At 37.9% G+C, this 21,173-nt stretch overlaps 1 protein-coding gene across 17 annotated transcripts in view; it reads right to left on the bottom strand.

Moving 5' to 3' along the window:
* DYNC1I1 (dynein, cytoplasmic 1, intermediate chain 1) overlaps positions 1–21,173 on the bottom strand; it is a 312,504-nt gene that overhangs the window by 112,299 nt on the left and 179,032 nt on the right. For all 17 annotated transcript variants that reach the window (XM_004676705.2, XM_012720843.1, XM_004676707.1 and 14 more), the window contains 3 exons: positions 8,380–8,469; positions 2,431–2,593; positions 350–449 (listed from right to left, as the gene is read on the bottom strand). In XM_004676705.2, coding sequence (XP_004676762.1) covers positions 350–449; positions 2,431–2,593; positions 8,380–8,469 — 353 coding nt within the window. The remainder of the gene's footprint in view (positions 1–349; positions 450–2,430; positions 2,594–8,379; positions 8,470–21,173) is intronic.

The following is a 21,173-nucleotide window of genomic DNA, read 5'->3' as shown; positions in this document are numbered from 1 at the left end:
TATTGTTTCTAAGTGGATAGCAAAGGACAGGGCGTATGAAGTATGGAAATATCCACAGGATTTGACAAGTAGAAAATCATTGACACCTTTAATGAGAGCAGTTTCCTGGAAAGAATGGTCTGGCTCCCTGCCTGCTACCAAATGCACAGGAGGTAATCAATGAATGTAAATAATGGAGTACAAAAATTAAACTGAATCCTCAGTAAAATGAGAAAGAAGACCAGTAGGCACAGAAGAAAATTGTAGCTTAGTGAATGTATCCAAAGCAGTGCAACAGTGCTCTGATTTTTTAATTCAGATGTCATGAGGACGCAAGTTTAGTTTGTCCCACCCCAGTAATAATTCTTACCTGAAGAGACCAGTCCATACAGGTGACTACTCGATGCTTGGACCAATGCTCATCATAGAACTGACGATTAAAAGAAAGGTTGTCTCCAGCCTGAACATCCCTAGAAGGGTTTAAATAGCAAAGATAGAGATGATGTTCACAATGGGACTTGATCTTTATACTACGCACACAAAATACTAACAAGGCAAAAGCCTGGCACACAAACCTCTTTGAAGCCAAAGCATCAATTTAGATAACAAGCACTGATGGTCTCAAAATGGATCTACTTTTTGAAAAGCTCTTTCTAACCTTGCCTTGGTAAGTTTTCCACATGTTGTTCTAAATTTGATAGCATATTTATTTCAGTATAATTCTTGACCTGTCCTAAAGCATTCTGCTTCTTCTAGTAATTGTTTTCTTGAGACAGAGTTTACTAGAAATCTCATAACTATCTAGGAAGCACAGCATACTTAGAGATTCTTTGACATCACTACCACATTATTTGGCCTTTTACCAGATATGCTATGCCTGTCTCTGTTACCTCTAATTTTTGATGAACTGCAGTGGTTGTCTCCTTGCTCAATAGCAAATTCTCGGATCAGTTCTACCATGAGACAAGTATGGTGGAGAAGTAGGATTCATGCATTAGATACTCCACATATACCAAAATTGCGCCTGGGTTTAGAAGGCTTACATTTTGGCTGGTATTCCTGCTGGCCACAAACCTATTTGGAAGAAGTAAGCATTTGGAGTCTTGCTCCACAAGACTCATTGTGCAGATTGAGTAATGCTTCTTCTATGCCAGCAGCTATTGGGTCTGCACAAAAAGCTGTTTAAATTGCCTGGGCTTCAGTTCAGGAATGCCTCCACAATCATCTTTTTTCTGTTCACTCACTTTATTCCATTGGCTAGCACTCTGCAGCCCTTAACTTCCACAGCTCTTGTTAAGACTGGGTTACTTGGTTTCAGACTATTTACTTAAATTCTGTTCAGCTGATTTACTATGACTTTTTTTTCCCTTGCTAATTCTCCTCAGCTTCATCACTGCACCTCAGACAAGAGGTACAGGTAATGAATCAAGTGACTGCCAGCAACCCAGAAAAACAGTGGCCTAGGCACCCCAGGGAAAATGGGATCCAGAAAGTCAAGTGATCCATAGAATGAACACTTTTTAAAAACACACACAAAATAATCTCAGAATACGCATGTTCAAAATAATTTTGTCTCCTAAAAGTAGTCTGAAGATGCTCTAACTGTTGGGGACATTTTCACAACTCCCGTTTCAAACTTCTCAGAGTTACTGTCCCTTGAGAATCCTCAGTGATGATACACTGTCATTTGAGAATGTATCTGAATTTTAGAAATAGTGAAAAGTCAGATGATCTAACCTTCTCAAATTGTTCACCGCCAAAAGAAATGGTGTCTAAAAACCAGCTGTACCTGTTTTGTTTTGTTTTTTCTTTTTCTTTCTTTTTTTTTTTTTTTACAAAATTTACAAAGTATTCCCTTTTATCCCCTTGATAATGGTTGACATCCACTGCCTTTTCTAGTCTATAGAGAAGTCATTTGGATCACTTGCTTTTATTGATTAGTTTGTTTTTGAATCTGTAAATCTATATCTGTACATATTTCCCAGGACATGAATGCATAGATTCCCAGAGCCCAAAAGAGGCCATAGTTTCCAGTCTGTTCACTGTCTTCCACATCAGTTAAGGTCTCTCACATCTTGTGTTTGTTTTCTTCAGCTTCCTGTTTGCTTAGACATCAAAAATAGATCCACTGGATATAACACAAATCTCCTTTCGCTGCTTATAAGAATGCTTTCTCAGAGGACAGTGTATGTGACTCTGCCAGTCTCGATCACCTGGACTGTTCTCTAGGGCAAGATCAAAAGCATTTTATGGAAGCACATGATAATTACAGGGAAACTAAGCCCCAAGTTATAACCAAAACCCAGGAGCTGCCGAGCAAGATAAGTCCTGGAATTTCATCCTTGTCTGATTTGTCAGGTTTTGGATGTGTCTAGTCGATACATAAATGAAGGTAGAATCAACAAATAATGTAACATAGTATTTTTAGAAAAATGCACACAAGAAACTAACCCATCCTTTTCCTCTAACTCTCGACCACTATAGTCAAAGAAGATGTCAGAGTCTTCTGCCAGTGCTCTTTCAATGACCCGTATTGTCCGGTCAAAAAAGATGAGAAATTCCTCTGAATGAAGGATCTGCTGTTTTTCTTCCTCTGTCAGCTCCCTTGGAGGGGCTTTATATATAAAAGAGATTGTTAGAAAAGAAAACAAAAAAAAGATAATTAAAACATTTCAAGAGGAACCCAACCCTTGAAAGGGACTGCTTATCAGGAGTCATAAGACACAGTGAGAGGAACCATTGTTAGTATTGATTCTAAATTATTCCTAAGTTCACACCAAAGCTTTTGCAGATGTCTCCACTGCCAAGTTTATAAAAAGATTTTATAGCTGGCCTAATTACTGTTTTGAAGATCTGGAAAAGATTACAAATGAAAATAGATTGATGTTTTCTAGAAGTTTTTTAAAAACTGAAATTGAAAAGCAGCTCAAATAGTACATAATAGAGGAATCTATAAAACTATGGATATTAGATGCTATTATAAAGCTGCATATATTAAATAATTAAAAAAAACTAAAACATGATTCAGATAGTACCTTTCCTGTTTCTGCTGTGTGAATTCATTTTATTTTAAATGGTTCAATGGTAAGGTTGTCTGATTGTTATATTGATTTCATTCACACACTGAAACATGGCCCTTCTAAACTCACCCTTACCTAAAAATATCTTCAGTTCACACAAACAAATAAGTGTTTCTGTAAAGCACACAATTGTTTCTATGTCTCACTTTTCTAACATGATTAATCTTAAACTAAATTTGAAGATACAAAATGAGGCAAAGAAAGATGAATTAACAAGCAGTATTTCATAGTATCTGGAAGTCAGAGCATCTGAGTCACGATTAGGTTACATAAACTGTTCCTTCAGTAGAAGAGTTTATATAAAACTATAGAGGAAGGTTTAGGAACTCCCCCAGAATGAGAAAACTTTGAGGTCAGAAACTGTCACTGAAGTTTTGTGGTTCTTCAGGAATCCCAGTTCAACTACTGGCCAGAGAGTCTTCAATGAAGGCTTGCTTGATTATAATTTCAGCAGGACCAGATGACCCTGAAGTTTAAGCTGCAGGAGGAGGATGGTGCATGAAAGATGGGGGTGGAGGGCCCAAGGAGGATTTGCTCACCTACAGGCTTTCCCAAACATTTCCTCACCAGGGTTGATTTCCGCTGTCCACCTGACCAAAGTTCCATCTAGGTGCAGTCATCTGTGGCATGAGGTTTTATGGAAGTGAAATTGATTGAGTATTGGTATCTCAAAGCCATGATCCTGAGAATGATGGACTACCAAGAACACCTTCTGTAGAGTCATGGCAGTAAGCGTTAAGCTTTTCGTGTTCATAATAGCTTTTCCCTCTGACTTTTCTTTCCCTGTCACAGAACATGCATGTCAGGGGGTCTGGAGGGGCCCTAAAATCTGTGTTTGTACAAGAAACTTAAATGATTCTGATGTAGTTGGTTCATACCTTGAGTAATGATTTCCAAATAATATTGACAAAAAGAAAAAAAAAATCACAAACCAACTCATCCAATACAGTGAAGACCTTATCTAAAACAACTGCTCCATAGTTTCTAGCAGTCCTAAACATTGTTAGAAATATCCCTTTGCAGAGCTTTATATGCATCTATGTGAATTGGGATTCTTTAAAAATCCCTTTCAACTTTTGCTGAGCAGTGTTACCTAGACACTAGTTTGAGAAGTGGTGAGGTAAACAATATATAAACCATAAATAAGAGCACCACAAAAACATCCTGCAGTCAAACTTTTTTTTTTTTTGCCTGTTAGTTTTGATTCTTTAATCAGCTGAAACTCTTTCAAAGGTGGTTTTACCTATAATATGGGACAATGACAAATATACTGGGAAAATAAGCATTTAGTAATTACTGATGAATCTGTTTGCTAAAACTTCCACAAATGAGGCTTTTGAATTTCCTCATACTTATATAAAAATCAAGAAAATAATACAACTGCTAAACATAACTAGGCAAAAGGAAAACAAGCTACAAAATGTTAGGCTTAGTTTTTTTTGGTTGCAATGAGAGCGTCGTATGTTACGTATGTTAAAAGCCTTATTTTGCCTTGGTAGCTATTGAAGGAAAACTTGAGACGCACTTGAGATTAAGAAGAGAAATAGGAATATTTTCTCTTTATTAATTTTTTCATGACATAAAAAACTTTCTGTTCTCTGTTTATCTTTTTGAGCTACTTCTATTTCACCTGTATCTTTCCTTACAGGTCCATTACTTTAAATAAAAAATAGTATCTGTGTAATTTTCTGTAATTTTTCTTCCTTGTAGCTTATTGTCACTTTGATCTCAGCTTTCAAGACATATAACTTCTTCTCTAAGAGAAACATAAATGGCTGATCAAAGAGTATTTGCAGAGGCCAAGTTCAGGTAGAGGAAGCAGTAGTCTCTCCAGATAGTATGTCTGACAATACAATATTTTGCTGGAAATTAAATTGCTACTGAAGCAAAACAAAGGATATATTTTATATTAAGCTTTGATGTCTAACAGGGATCAAATGACATGATTTGTTAGCACAAAATAATATGATGCATGTGCAGACAAGTACTTAAAAAAGTCAAAAACAATATTCAACTTAGGAATTCAGTAACTCTAGTTATTTTTGATAAAAAACAAACACAAAACTTCCCATTTTTTAAAATTTTTAAGTGTTGTTGGTAAGTATTGTTACAATATAATGAAAACATAATAGAGTATCTAGGAACCACAACCAAAGCTGTATTCAGAGATAAACCTCCCCAGACATCATACTTTGTGGAAGAAAATTGACTGACTAATGGAATCCACAAGGTTCAAAATACAAGCAGAATCGAGAATTAGAATTATATTTCTCTAGGGTAGACCCTAAATTCTCCCTGAAATATGTTTTTGCAGCTTTTTCCTAACCCTGAAACTTAATGAATTATTTTTAAAATGTTAACTACAAAAAAAGTAAATTTAATTTTATACAAAGACATACAAGAGTCAAACATGGACATTGAAATATTTGATTTTTCTGAACAAGTTAAGCAGAAAATTATATAAAGTAGGTTTATTATTTTTGTTTTGCAAAACTAAACATGAACTATTTCTGCCAAGAGCTAACAGTCCCTATTAGGATGACCTCTTATTTAAAAAAAGAAAAAAAGAAGATCCTGTATGGAAAGTAGAACACATGGATATTAAGTTATATTCAGTTTTAATAATAAGTAAGAAAACAACATATTGAATTCATGAAATTCAAAGTTTAGAAGATTGCTTAAGTTTTTGAATTTATGGTCTGCAAAAGTAAAATCTAGAAGATTTGATTGTAGGGTTTACTTTTTGCTCTTTTTATTACATGTAAGTATAATATTCAAAATACATTTTTGTGATCTTCATGGTATTTTATTTGCTGTGCTTTCCTTGAATTTTCTTATTGACATGTTGCGTATTTTTTTTGTTTCTTTTTAGTTTATTTATTATATACTCTATCTTTTTGGCTTTGAAGCTTCTTGGGAAATTTTCTCTATAAAAGTAAAAAATTCATAATGGAATTCACAATTTATGTTGAGTGCTTTACAACCTCATGTTTAGATTAAAAGTTATTTCAAAAATAACCACTTCAAAAACATCTTGCCCTGTTTCAATAACTGGTTTTAAATTTCAATATAAAAATAACATCTTTTATCTATTTTTCAAGAATTTATCTAAAAGTAAATAAGTAAACCCACATAGCTTAAATAGTAAATCAGGTTAAATAGGGACAGTGACTTCTCGGAGAATTTGACAGTGAAATTAGATCATAAACGAGAGCAAACCATGCCAAACTAGTATAGTAAGTAAAGGCTATTCTTGAAGTTATTGTGAGCATTTGAGTTAACATTCATCTACAAGAGTAAAACTTCCAATTCTGTTATTTTAAATCTCTAAACATGAAGCTACTAGCACAGTCATAAATTCCCTATGTTTTGATTAAAAGCTAAAATGTATTTTTTTTCCTATTTTGCCATGGAAAAAGTGAAAATAGTAATAAATTAAATCCATATTCCTTTGCTGATTAATGCATTTTGATGTCACATGCACAAAAATGTCAAAAGCTAGTGAACATTGATTTTTTCCCCCCAATCTCCCCCTCCCCAGTTTTTAACTAAAAAAAAAAAAAAAAAACCAGATTTCTCAGAAATGTGTTCCCTGGTTTGAAACAGTGTATGTCAAGTTTCAGCCCAGAGCAAATTTTTATGGCTGAGTAATAAATCCCTGAAACTCAGGGTTCATAATGGAAGTGCTGACACAGCCCTAACTACTATGTAGCCGTGTGAATGGCGCCACGATTATATCTACAAGAGATTCTTGAAAAAGTTTGCAAAATACTGTCTTGCTTAAAAAAAAAAAAAGCTAGAGTTTGATGCCAACATAAACATGCTTTAACCCATTATGTGCTAATTTGCAGAAAAGCCATTAATAGAGAGTGGGCCACGCAGTGCTGCAGTAACAGGAAATGTACTTTCAAACTTCTTTTTGACTTTTAACAGGACTTTAATCAATTCCATGAAGCATGAGTAACAGTTAAAACTGAAGGGTGTGTTTGCTTAGAACTTAAGAAGGAGATTGCAGTGCTTTGCCAGAGATGATGATTTGGTGATTGGGGTTGGGGGTGGGGATTCATGCCAAAACACACAAAATAGATCCTTGCTCTTTGTCACCCAGTATATCTTAAGGACATTTTGCAAAAGGAAAAAGAAGTTATTTTAATAAATCCTGATTTATTTTGACCCTTTCTATGCCTGTGTTACTGATGCTCTGTTCACTGATGTTTTAGAGTAAATAAACTTTATAATAGAAATTTAGGGGTGAAAGCTTCAAATCCATTTAGAATCTCTTAGAAAAAGTAACTTTTGTGCTCTCTGCATATGCTACTGTTAAAGTTGTTATATTCCTCCCCACCCCCATCCTTAGTTGTACTCCAAAACTTGAGACTAATCAGTCCCCACCCCCGTCCTCACTTGTACTCCAAAACTTGAGAGTAATCAGTTTGAGTGTGTGCAAGTGGAACTGTTTGACCAGTATGTACCCATTCCTGTAGAAGTTCCCAGTGACAGTGCTGTGCCATGCATTATACCAGGCCTCTCGTAAAGGTACAAAGCAAATGAGTGACTAATTAGAATTATGTTTATTTACATTTGTGACACATTATGAAATATGGAAGTACCTTTAAAATCTGTATTCCATTCTCAGTGATAGTCTGTCAATATGAATAGCATTTTGTCCCCAAAGGATGAAAATCTCAAAATACAAAACTAGCTCTCTAGGACACATCTGTAGCATTTCCTTTCTTCTTTTCTTCCTTCTGTCTTGTTTTGAGACTCAGTGCTATTGCAGGAAAAGGACAGCACAAGAAAATGTGCAAACTTTGGAGTCAGCTACTCATCCTGGTTCATACACTTTTGCTGTGTATTTTTGGTTAAATTTTTAAACCTCCCTCTTCCTAGTTCTCTACCTAGAAAATAAGGGTAACAATAGTATTTGCTTCAAAGGATGTCTTGAGGAGTAGTTAATATCTAAAATATGCACAGGAGAGCCTTTGCTGTTACACTAAGAATATATGATGGAGTAAACTAGATAAAAATTACAATCGGTAACAACTATTTTATCTTATCACTACTTAGTGAAAATTTTACTGGAATCATGGCTGGACTCATAGCTGGAATTGTGATAGTTTGTATTTTTATTTGCTTCTATCATTCAAAAATCAGTGACTCCTGGTTTGAAGATTACAGTATATATTGCTAAATATACTGAACGTTCATCGAAAACCTCCCATGGAAAGGATATATATTTAAATTTGACTTATAGTCCCTTGCATTGGTAGAAAAAGAAACCCACAATAAATAATGACTTTATTTATCTCCCACTCCATACCTTCCTTTGCCTCCTGTTTTTTGTCTTGATTTTCCAGTTCTGAATCATGGCCAACTTTGGGTTCCACCATTTCATCATCATCCTCATCCTCTAGAAAAAAGTAAGAGAAAAATGTGTTATTTTTCCTCCTTTAAATCAAAGTCTTTGGTTGATGGTGGGAGGTAGGGGCAAAGGGTAAAGTTCCAGTTTTTTAGGGCAACTTCTAAGTAAATCTGTCCACAATGAATGCCCAAGATAGATGTTCATGAATATATGAATAAATTAGCTCCGAAAGGGACCTCTTTGAAATTCCCCCCTGAGCTGCTGAGAAAACCGCTCCCCGTCAGCACCTGCTACATCCCTCTCCAGGCCCTCGGCACATGGGCCGTTTGGAGTTGCCTCTCTGACCCCTGAAGCTTCTTCAGAGATGGCCCAAGAACAGATCTTAAAATGTTTCCACCTGGAGCACATTCTCCAAGGGGACACCTGCCTTACAGACGACTCATTTCCAATTTAATTCTCACCAAATTAATTTGGTTTTGACCCACAAGAAAGGGTTAAATACAGGTCTGACCCCGGGTCAAATGCTGCTGGCAAGTAAACAACCAGGGATTGGGCGCCAAAAGTCATTGCCATGGCCTGGGAGAAAGCAACCACCCTGAAATGGCATTTACACATTCAGAGCAGCCCATGCATTAATGTGAATTTAAAGAGCACTAACAAATGGACCCAGTGGGCTTCCACTGCCAGATGGTATGGTGCCCTTCCTGCCCTATGCACATGTGTGCTCACTCTCTCTGCTCTCAACCTGCCTATTTTAGAGGCCCCTTTCACTGTTGAGCACGTGAAATCATCAGTCACTTTGTAGAAGATGTAGAGAAGAGTGAAGTTGTCACAAGAGAGCCCCACATAGAGCAGTAAAATGATATAAAATATCAAAGCTTGCTTTCACAGTTTATATGTTACCTTTGCTCTTAAATATTACATTCACGGTTGGTTATTGATTTCATTGGTTCAGATAGAGTTCAAATGAAATGACTACTTCTCCCTCTCCTGGTACTTTCATTCATACTTGTTCATTCAACAAATATTTATAGACCTTCTATAGGGTCTTCAGTTCTATGGATAGTTCCATCTTCATTAGAGTTATTTCAAGAGTCATATCAATTCAAAATTTCAGCACCAATCTCTTAGCAAATGCATTAAAAATGTACTTAATTATAAACTAGACACTTAAATGAGAAAAAAAGTACTACCTGAAAAGCAACTCTAAAAATTTTAACCAAATTAAGTAAGTGATTTGTGGAAGAATATCCATTTAAAAAAATATGAACAGCATTACAACTTGATATGAAAAATTTTAAATGTGAATTTTCATTAAAAGTCATTTCTTTATATGCCTATGTGTTGATTGTGGAACTTATTTACATGTACATGTATATGTATAACCACACTGTGAGCATATGAGAAAGACTATAAAAGATTTGTCCTTTTAAAGAGAGTTGTGTTATCAACAAATTAACATATTATTAACACATTAACCCATGAAATAAAAGTTGCTCATAAATTTTGAAAAAGAGCAATAGGTTACCCAGACTTTTAGACACAGTAACCTTTAGAATGTTATGGTATACATGACACCTCTGTCCTCATCTATTTATAAAGATATTACCGTTATCTACCCATTAAAACCTGCTAGGAATTTTGAACAAAATATTCTCCTTGATGTGATGTATCTTCCTCATGCAAATACCTGACATGAAAAACCCAATAAGGCACAAGCTGGACAGAAATTTTCTCTTCTTGTAAACGTTTGATGGAAGGGCAATTTTCAAGAGGCTTCTAATCTTCTGGAAAGTTGCTCCATTTCTGAACCATCTAAAGACATTTTTAAAAAATCTAATGGATTCAGCCGCCATGCCCTGCCAGTTAATAGATACAAATAAGTGCAACAAAGGTGCTAAGGTCTGTGTGACGGGTTGAACTGCAGGTGAGGTTCAGCTGAGGTGTGTTGAGTTTCACATCTTCAAGAGCTATAGTTAATGGATCGTATCAAAAATGGATATGCTGGACCCTCCCTGGTGGCACAGCGGGTTAAAGCTAAAGCCACTTCAGCATGAGTTCGATTCCCGCCCTGGAGGTGACCACATGGCGCGGCAGACCTCTCCTGACCCACCCGCTGCTCCCCTCAGTGGTGTACTTTGTCAGTCAGCCTGTTCTGCTCCCAACTCTGTCCCTGGTGAATCCTCTCACCGCCCCTGCATCTCTAACATGTACCCTAGCTCTGTAATGCATAAATAAATAAATCATTTAAAAAAATGGATATGCTGCCTCCAGAGTCTGTTGTTTTTCACATGTTGGAGTCTAGTACCCTGAAATCTAACTAGAAATGCATAATGGCGAGCACTCACAGACTCACTTCTAGGGTGGAAGTGGCTCTTCAAGGAAGCTTAGATTTCCTCTCACTTTGCAAATTTGCTTTGCCCTACTTCCTTTTTTTAAAAGATTTATTTATTTATGCATACAGAGCTGGGATACAGACCAGAGGTGCAGGGGTAGTGCAGATTCGCCAGAGACAGAGTGGCAGGCAGAACAGGCTGACTGACGAAGTACACTGCTGAGGGGAGCTGCGGGCAGATCAGGAAAGGTCTGCCGTGTCATGTGGGTCACCTCCAGGGCAGGGATCGAACTCATGCTGAAGTGGTTTTAGCTTCTCACTGCTGTGCTTTAACCTGCTGTGCCACCAGGGAGCCCTCCCCCCCTTTTTTTAAACAACAAAAGCAAAAGCAGTATTGGTGTATATTCTGCAGCAACCATTAGAGAGGGAGCATTCACCGTCAGCAGAGAGAATGTCACTGCCGATCTCCTCCTCCAGGAATCACCCTCAGCATCTCAGCATTAAGCTGTGATAGCCTTGAACTTTGTCTATGAGCATCTGTGCTTTATCTTAATTAATTTTGTTGTATCCATTATCGAGATGTGTCCTGAGGTATCAGAGAAGCCTATAAGAGCACTTAAGAGTGTTAAACTTAGTAACTAGCTGCAATTGAGTATTAGGTCACAGTGAACTTAAGGTGAAGCCCTTGCATGAGAGTTTCATTGCCATTGACAGTGCTGAGATGATCACAGGGAAGGATGATTTTAATTTTGGAATGATAGGTAGGTTTGTGATAGATTTGTAGGATGTATTGAGTGACTACAAAGATTGCGGTGATAGACAGATGCATTCCTATGGCTAAGCAATCAAGATCACTGTTATCTTTCAAGGCTTCTACACCAGCCATTGCACACGAAGAGCCTTGACCTTCAACATTGAAACGGACAGGGTAGAAGAAGGTGGAGATGTTAGGGAACTGTGTACTCTAATGGATTAAGTCTACAACGAGAGCTAATAGATGACCCTCTTTCTCTCTTTCCTGTAGCCCAGTCTCTTTGTACCTCCCATATCCCCCATATCCATTGATTTCAACCTCATGCACCATCATCACTACTTCTCACTTCCAGTGTACACTCACATTTTCCAAATTCTAGTAGGTAAAACTACACTGTATGTATATTATTTTTACTTCTCACAGGCTCTGTGTTTATCACTACTTTTTACTACATATTAGTGTTATGTTAGGTTTTAGGTGTCATTTGGTGTGGATTGGAAGGTTCTATTTTTGGACCTGATTATACTCAAAAATTTTCCATATAAATTAATTGTGATTGCTTCTTTAAACCATTTCAGTTTATGAAAGCTTTCATATGAATACTCCACTTTGAGATAGTGGGAAAACTTGTAATTGAACTGTTTTTGACACTGTAGTTTACCTTTTGCTAGTGCATTGATTTTATACAATTCATAGAACTTTCCAAGGGTCTGTTTTCTCATCTGATCTGAAATAACCTATTTTAGAACACATTATTATTATAAAAGTAACCAAATAAAGCAATTGATGTGAAATTGCTTTTAAAAAGTGAGAATACCCATATACAGGAACCCTCAAATAAACCTTGCCTTAGTGTGGATTTATTGAGCACTTACTAAGTGGCAGGTGATGGGAATGAGACAGGGAACAAGAGAAGCAAACAAAAAGCTCCATGTTCATGGAATTTCCATTTGAACAAGGGGAGAAAACAGTTTTTTATGTGTGTGTATGTATGTATGTATATGTGTGTACATATGTATATATGTAGATATGCATATATATGTATATACTGTATCAGATAAGAACTATGGGGAGATGGAAAGGATAACAACACATGCTGACAAGGGGTAGATAAGTTGAAATAAAAAGTGAGAGATCACACTGTGGCTACATTTTGAGCAAAAACTTCAAAATGTTAAGGGAGATTGCCTTTTTAAAATTTCATTTTACTTATGATCATTTTACATCATTGTTCCTTTTTTTTACAATGTGTGCTATCTTTTCTCAAGTGTAGTCCCCATAGAATTTCCACCAGTAACCTCACCTGTGCACCAAGGACATAGTCCCTATGCGCTTCCACTCTCACTTTGGTGTCTTTCTTTCCCTTTCCCTGGCAGAAAGGGAGCACACTTTTTAAGGATCTTTGGGAGGGAGACTAATAAAAACAGATTCGTACCTCTTATTCTCTTGGAATGGACCAAGATCTAAATTTATCAATTGTCAGTTCCATAGACTTTGGGAAACAATTGTGATATTCTCAGCATCTAGTTTGTACATTCACATCGTTTAGTTCTCAAAGTGAAGCCACTTTCACCAAATGATCAAATTAGCCAGCCTTAAATAGTATCTCACCTTTCACAGATATAAGGGTTTTTATTTTAAACAGTAAGTCCCGAAACAGAAAGTAAGTGACAGAAAGTGTCACTTAAGCGCTTATCAGAGAAATATTATTCTACAATAGCACACCCATAAAAAGTGCTTGGTTTGTGGTAGCAATGCGTGAATCTATGTATGAAGTATGTGAAAGAACAGGTTACCTAATCCTTTAAATAGAAAAATGATTCCCCAGAGAATAGCTTTTTGATGAGTTAAAGAAAAACTACAAATATTTATTGTGTTTATAATATGTGCAAAGCTCATAATGTGATACATGAGGGACAGAAGAACAAATTTTAAAAAGTGTACCTGCACTTTCAAAGTGGTTACAAGCCAGGTGTAAGCATTAATTTTTATTGGCCACAGAATTCTTTGTCTATCAGCTTTTCAAAGACATAAAGTGAGTGTTTCAGTGGATTTGTTAAAGAAATAAAACACAAGAGACTGGTTTGTTTCTCTGCATACTGATACGTTTGCCTTGCTCAGCAAAGGCAGTATATTTTTCTTTAAGACTCTGGTTTCCTTTCTGGTGCAATTGGAATTTCTTCTGTTGAAACCATTTTCAAAACAGTTAAGTAACTTTAAAGAAAAGGATTTATGTAGACCCACTACAGACTACTGATATATGAGCTGTGTCACTAGTTCATGCCCGGTTACATTTCCTCTGAGATTGGAGAGGGAAAAATACCACCCATGCATGGTTTCCTGTACCAGGTCCACACAAAAAATTAAACAAGTGGTAGAAGTTAATTACTTGTCAGTCCAAGGCTAATTTCAAACAATGGTATCTTTTAAACATGTTATTTTATTTCACACCTCAGTCCTGCCTTCTGCAGTTGCTACATTAATTCCCTTTAGTTGGAAAAATCTTTGGTAACCACTGTCCTCATTCCATAAGATTTTCTAGCAGGAATACTTAATTGCGTGCCCATAGCAATCACACATACCTTACTTAGCATCAGGCCTGATCCTTTCTATGAGCTCAGAAGAGTTCGTTTCCTCTACCATTCTGGGTTCAGAATGGAGCCAAGTTAGTCAATTTGAATATGCCAGAATAGTCTGATTGTTGACTTGCTCTGATGGCCTCATAAATCTGAGATAATGAAAAGGGAGTGTGGTGGATCTTTTATCACTGCTGGCAATACAATATCAAACCCCTCCTGCTGGGGAGATACCCCTTTCTACTGGTGACAAGGCTGGAGCTTACTTCTCCTGAAGCCCAAGGAGAGACATTTTTTTGTTTGTTTGTTTTGTTTGGCCACCAGAACATAGGCAGGGTCAGGACAGTCAGGCCAGATGCTCCCAACTAGAATTTTACGTTTGGACCCGGGGAGGCAAAACCAAGGTTATAGTTGTGATTGATTTTTGGATAAGCCGCTGCAATAGCAGTGCTGCCCACCATCCTGAGCAGATTGATTCAGAGATCCAGGGTCTGAGTGGCTTTGGCCCTTGACCTTTGACAAACCTGTTTGTTCTGCCTCCCGTTGATTCTGTTAGCACCAGATTTCCTTCCAGTAAATCCCACTAGAAGTGATGTCAGCACCAGATTTCCTTCCAATAAATCCCACTGGACTTGATGTCTGCTGCTTACGACTAGAGCCCTGAGCGACACAGGGCAGCCCTCTGTGAAGAGAAGGGCTGTGTTTTATGAGGTTACTGGGTTCTCACTTTTCCCAGCCCTCTCAGGGCTTCAAAACCCCAGGATAAGAAGGTCTAAGTGCCTTGTCAGACCCTCTGCTTGCTCTGCTCCTGGCTTTTCATGAGGGTTCGGTAGCCTTTCGATCTGCCTGCTCACAGAAAACCATAAGTCTGGTCAAGTAGAGAAGGGCGTCTGGGAGCAGAGCAGGCCAGTTGTCTCCATCCTTCTTGACTTCAAAGGGTCTCTAGCTGCTGCCAAAATGGGGGAGAGGGGAGAAACAGAGCTATTAGCACATTAAGTCTGGCCGACAGGCCAGTGACTGCAAGATGTACCACTAAGAAAGATGTTGACTGCTAACGAGGCTATAAGACATCGTCCATCTAATGTGAAAAATTGTAAATGTTGGGATTGAGGCAATAGTTTATGAGTTGAAATTAATAGAAACTAGCCTTTAAAATATAAAAGAATGGCAAGAACAGAGAAAGAATTCTAAATCAAGTTTACTACTGGGCTCCAGCTGCTGGGTAGACTTGGAGAGCTACAAAAGAACATTTTTGTTTTTTGGATATATTACTTTCAACTCTAGAGCAAATGTCCTGGCCACTTTTATTTGTACAAATGTACAGTAAAATGTACAAATATTTCAGATGGTTTTTGTCTTCATTTTTAGAACTTCCCAGTAGAAACTATAGTTAATCTCTTATTTTAGATTTGTAAATATTTCACTTAAATGAAGATATTCTTTGCAGTTCTCGTCTTTTCTCCTTCCAATGTAATTTCAATGTAAAAATCTACATCTCCTTGTCTTCCAATTCACTCTGCACTCTAGACAATGCAGAGGCACGCACTGTCCAGGAAGGACTAGCTCCAGTGAACTGCACATCTGTTTTACTCTGTGCTTATTTTACCTGCAAATGTGCAAGACGTAATTACTAGTCCCTCCTGAAGCAGCTCCAGGATCTTTAAATTCCCTCCCACACAAATATGTAGATCTCATGTCCTTGTTTGACCATCACACCTTTTATGTGTTTCGATGATAACTCATCTCTGACCAGTTTAAATTAGGTTGATGCATCTACCGCTGCAGCCAAGTGAAAAGTCAATCAAAGGCTTACTCTTGTTAGTACAATCAGTGTCAAGTATTGAGAGCAGTAATATCAGGACCAGTAGTTGTTCTGAAAAGCTAATTTCCACACCACATGGGAAGTTGCATAACAGATGAGTTTCAGCTTCTGGAGATCGGAATTCCCTTGCTAATAAAAATCTCACTAAGTCCATATATATTATCTAAAATGTCAGAATTCTGGTACAGCTAAAGATGACTTTTGAAACCTCACTTCTCTCCTTCTCAGCCAGCCCCTTCTGCAGATTTTGGTATCTCAAAGGGGCTGTCCAACTCTTGATTAAATTTATTGTTGCCTACCAACCCTGCAGAGAAACAGAAGAGTTTGGAAAACACAAAAAATGTGTTATGATTTTGCTTAAGGATATGGAAGTAATATGGAGATTGTGAGAAGGCCTAAAATGAGGGAGATTGCTTAAAGATAAGTTATATAGTCATGTTCCAAGCAACAGATAAGAGCTTGACCTGAGTTGGTTCCTTTGCCAGTGGGCATGATGAATTGAACTGTGAATCGAGGCATGTGTTTGCACAGCAGACGGCGAGGGCTCTTGTACAGAACTCACTCAAGTCACCCTGTCCTTGGAACAACTTTGTGTGCACTTTGCCAACTTTTCTAGGAGTGCAAAGACAGCCACCCTCCCGATATGTATCAGGGCAGCCAAAATAAAGTATAACGTGCACCACTGAATGCTTACACAAACCAAGGTGAGCGCCTCTGTGCTTTAAAAATATGCAGGAAAGACATATTTTGTGGGATTTTCAGTAAGCACTTTGTTAAATATACTACATGCTAATATTTAAAAAACCTTCACTTTCTGGTCTAGAAAAATCTGGCCAGAGTAAAGAAAACATACATTTCTCATCGTACAGAGCGTTCCTGTTAACACTCTAGGCCACATCAGTTCTCTCCTAAGGCTCTAACATGACAGTACTTGGAAAGTTTACTTCCTGATGGAATCTCACCCAAGGCATTGCAAATAGGAGGAAATGAAAGAAAATATTCAATATGAGAGAGGAAGCCAGAGAATAGTATACTTTTGAACAGCTGTTTCTGAACTCGTAGCTGTGTTGCTGTGTGTGTTGAATTGAGTTATTGTGGCTTTGTCAGCCTGTGTGGAAGGACAGACACCAGGAGGGAACAACACTGTCCTCAGAGCTGTCCAGGCAGCAGGCTGGAAGTAATTTTAGTATTTGATGCTTGGGGACAGGAAGACTTGCTTGATCCATATTTCTAAAAATTGTCTTCCTTAAAAACATTTAACAGCTCCCTACATCCTAGATTAGCTCAGCATTTAAAGCTTCTCACCACTTGACCCCATTTTAATTTTCCCGTGCAGCTCAGCACAGAACAGTCTTCTTCTATTCAGCTGTGTCTGAAGCAGGCCAAGTGTGACTCTCCCTGCCTCCAATTGTCCCTCCCTTAGGCCTTTTATATTATTCAGGCTTCTCTTCCATACTTTCGCAGAAAGTCATAGAGCCCTTAGCCACAAAAGAAATCAGTTCGATGAACTAATTCATCTGATGGGTTAGAGACTGGTAACCCAGATAAAGTCATCTCCAGAGCAAAATACAGTTCTTGTAAAACTTGTAGAGAGGGAGAATTGAAAGAGCAGATCCACCCCTCAGTCTTCCTGAAAGCAACCCATCCGGAATGTGATTATTCACATTTATCTGCCCTGATATGAATGTTAAATATTTCTGCCTGTCTTAATCATTAGAAATCTTGTTTTCCTGGGGTTTTTTTGAAAGTACATTTTTTTTCATTGGTTTCCTCAAAGTTTTAGCTTTCAAGTTTTAAGGTTCCTTTCTTTGATCACTAGTCTTGTCACTACTGATAGCAGCACTTGTCTAAACTTACCCAGAAACGCCTTACACTCCCTGTGAGCCCCTTTAGTGTGTTTCCTCCTCTGGTCACTGGTCACTAGGTAATTGTTCACTACCTAATGTGTGCTCAGATATTTTAGAAGCCTTGGGAAAAATAGTTATCTATTTATTGACTCATACATGTAAAACTTTGTGGTACATGTTTTATGTTTAAAAACATAGCATTTAAGGCCTCACTGCTTGACCCCATTTTAATTTTCCTGCTTGGCTCAGAGCAGAACAGCCATCTATTCAGCTGTTTGCCTTTTTAAGCCTCATAACAGTTCACTGTGAGGTAGACACAGTTAGCTCTGCATATAAAAGGAACTTGGGAGTTAGGAAGGAAGGCGTTCTTTCTAAGGTCACAGAGTTAGTAGAAGCAGTAGAAGCAAGACTCAAACATCTGCTCCCATATTGCCTTACTTTGCTGTAAAACCATACTAAAGGGAGCTATGGTGGACATTTTTGTCTTTTACCATCCAGACTTCACTTCTTGGAGTAATAGTTTTTCTACTTGGGGGGTGGGGGTCATCCCTTTCCTTCCTGCCCTCTGCTAAGTAAATCCTTCTTAATATTTTTTTTTTTAGATTTATTTTTTTATTCATACAGAATTGGGGTACAGGCCAGAGATGTGGAGGGTGCTAGGATTCACCAAAGACAGAGTGGGGAGCAGAACAGGCAGATCGGCGAAGTACACTGCTGAGGGGAGCAGCGGGCGGGTCAGGAGAAGTCTGCCACGCCATGTGGTCACCTCTGGGGCAGGCGGGAATCAAACTCATGCGGAAATGGCTTTAGATTCTCGATGCTGTGCTTTAACCCCCTGCGCCACCAGGGAGGGCCAATCCTTCTTAATATTTAGAAGAAAATTGTATCTGAGGTAATGGTAAGATATCAGTATTTTCCTGTGATCTATTAGTAGAGTAACCTTATATCTACTGTCCAAATTGGGATTCTTCTGAGAGGGAATAGAGGTGTAATTAATATATAAGTGGGGATGGCAGGTGTGACGAAGACCATCTGGGCAAATCAGAGTGTGTAGTCACCTCCTACCACAAGGAAGGGACTCCTCTTTTGTACTGAATTGGATGACTGTACTGGTTAAACCAGGACACATGGTTTCCTTAACTATCAGTGAAGCAAATTCCTCCCAGTGGACCGGGTGTTAACAGTAACATGGAATGGAAGCTATCTGGCTTTCCAAATGGAGCTTGAGAAGGAATCAGTAGATAAAAGTAGGCTCAAGAGATGGATGGTGGTTGCAGCTAACCAAAATTAAGTGGTGGCTGAAGCCAGTCAACTTGAACAGTCTTGTCTTCTCCAGTACAAGATGGCATTGCATATTACCCTGTTCCATCTCTTACTGCAAGGGTTATGCACTTGCCTTGACTGTCCTTGTTTCACTGTTCTAGACTTTTCTTTCTCTTTCAAAGAAATCTTAAATCTCATAGCTTTTACATTTGCCATTCCTTCTGCCCAGAACATTCTCTACCTAAATATTCATGTATTTTTCTTAGACTTTCATACAACCTCTGTTTAAATGTTCACACAATTTGTGAGACCTTGCTTGTACAACCAATATAGTGCAGCAACACACTCACCCCATTCTTCCCTGGCACAATGCATTTATCTCCCCCTCAGCAATTTTTATTTCATTTCACTGATAGCTATTTGGTTTCATACATTTATGTATTTATTATTTGTCTCCAACCACTAGAATGGGAATTCTACAATATCAGTAAGTTGTCTCATCTTTGCTATATCTGAAGCACTTGAAAAATATCTGGTTTTTTGTTGGTTGCCATTTTTTTTTATTGGATATTAAGATGACTGACACACAACAAAGCAGCAAGGGAGTACTGTACCTTGAAACCAACACCCACACGATATCATCAACCTACAGAGTGATAGCATCTCTGCTTTAAGGACATCAAGATGTTGGTCATGGATACTTAAAAACCTACAGATTCAGTCCTTGCAATGGGAGTTATCTAATTCTTCAGCAGTCATATTCTCTGCAAAATAGCAATGAGACTTTCTGAGTGGTCTTTGCTGACTTCCATCTTGGAATTTTCTCATTCTGGCATCCAATCCCCAATCCTGAGAGAACAGATATATATTTTCCCTTTTGGAAATAGATCAAACTTCATCATAGTCTAGTTCTCAGGGAAGATCATTAACACATTTGTTTGCTTTTTATCCTGGCATTAGCAACTCTATGTGGGGCTGAATTATTTCTTCTGGTTTCAACATCAAGTTTTTCCATTGGCTTAAATATGGAGTCCCTTGTCTGTCACTGTAATAATTTTCTATTAATTATGAAAGAAGAAAGCTAGCAGTTTGAGAGTCTTAAGGGGAGCATTTGTCTAATCCAAGAAACTGATTTTCCAGTTGCTTGGACTAAGTACAACTCTCAGTTGTGGTCAGATTCACAGATTTCAAAGTGCCTCTTGTTTTTACTTTCTGGTCAGTCTAGACAGACATCGTTCTTTCCTTCATTTTTCAAACTGTTGAAACACCAAGTTGGTCAAAAAAATCTGAATTTCTAGCAAATTAAGTAAGCAGCACTTCACCAGAAACTTCATAACTTTCCATTGACTTTCCCTCCAAACAGAAGTTCAACCACAGTGGTGCTAGGAGAGATTTCACTTCAAAGACTCAATGTCAGTGTGAGAATGAAACTGTGACAACAAAAATAATGACCACTATGACCACTATTGTTCTGTTCAGAATGTGGAAAAGGTCTAGTAGTTAGAAAATTCAGTCCTGACTCTTTTGCCTGTCCTCTGCTATTTCAGTTTCATTCTGGGTGTCTTCATCCAACCTACTGACCCCTTTAATAATTCTTGCATTGATTGTAATTGGACACAAGCGCTTGACAATCTGCTAGTGCACAGCACAGGCTACATCTTGTGTGGGGACCCCAGAAATGAACTGTGAAATATTCTTGAACTTAAAGAGTTTGGCAGGACAGGAAAATGACAACTATCTGAAAATGGCTACATCAGAAGGATACTGCTTGGATTTGAGCTATGGAGATTCACAAGGGGGAAGTTAACTTCTGGCAAGGACTATGGACAGAGTGCAGCAAGGAAACAGATTTTAAAATGGAGTTTAATTTGAATTGGATATTGAGGAATATGGGGCCTAAAGCAAAGCTGTAGAGATGGAAATGCAGAGTATTGTTTCAAGAAGAGCACATGTGAATGCGTAACAGAAAGAGGTAGGCAGTGAATGCAGGCTGTTCAGTAGAGGAGAAAATGGAGGCCTTAAATATCAGAGTATATACTAAAGTAAGAAGGGTCATCAACATGTGGTATTTCATTGGCTCAGCAATATTGAGCAGCACTGTAAATGTGCACTGCTAGCATTGATGTCAAAGGAGGGTTGTAAGAGTCCCTCAGTA

This window comes from Condylura cristata, unplaced genomic scaffold (assembly GCF_000260355.1).
Source record: "Condylura cristata isolate star-nosed mole 26May11 unplaced genomic scaffold, ConCri1.0 scaffold00005, whole genome shotgun sequence".
NCBI classification, from domain to species: Eukaryota; Metazoa; Chordata; class Mammalia; order Eulipotyphla; family Talpidae; genus Condylura; species Condylura cristata.
This window is presented reverse-complemented; position numbering and strand designations above follow the sequence as displayed.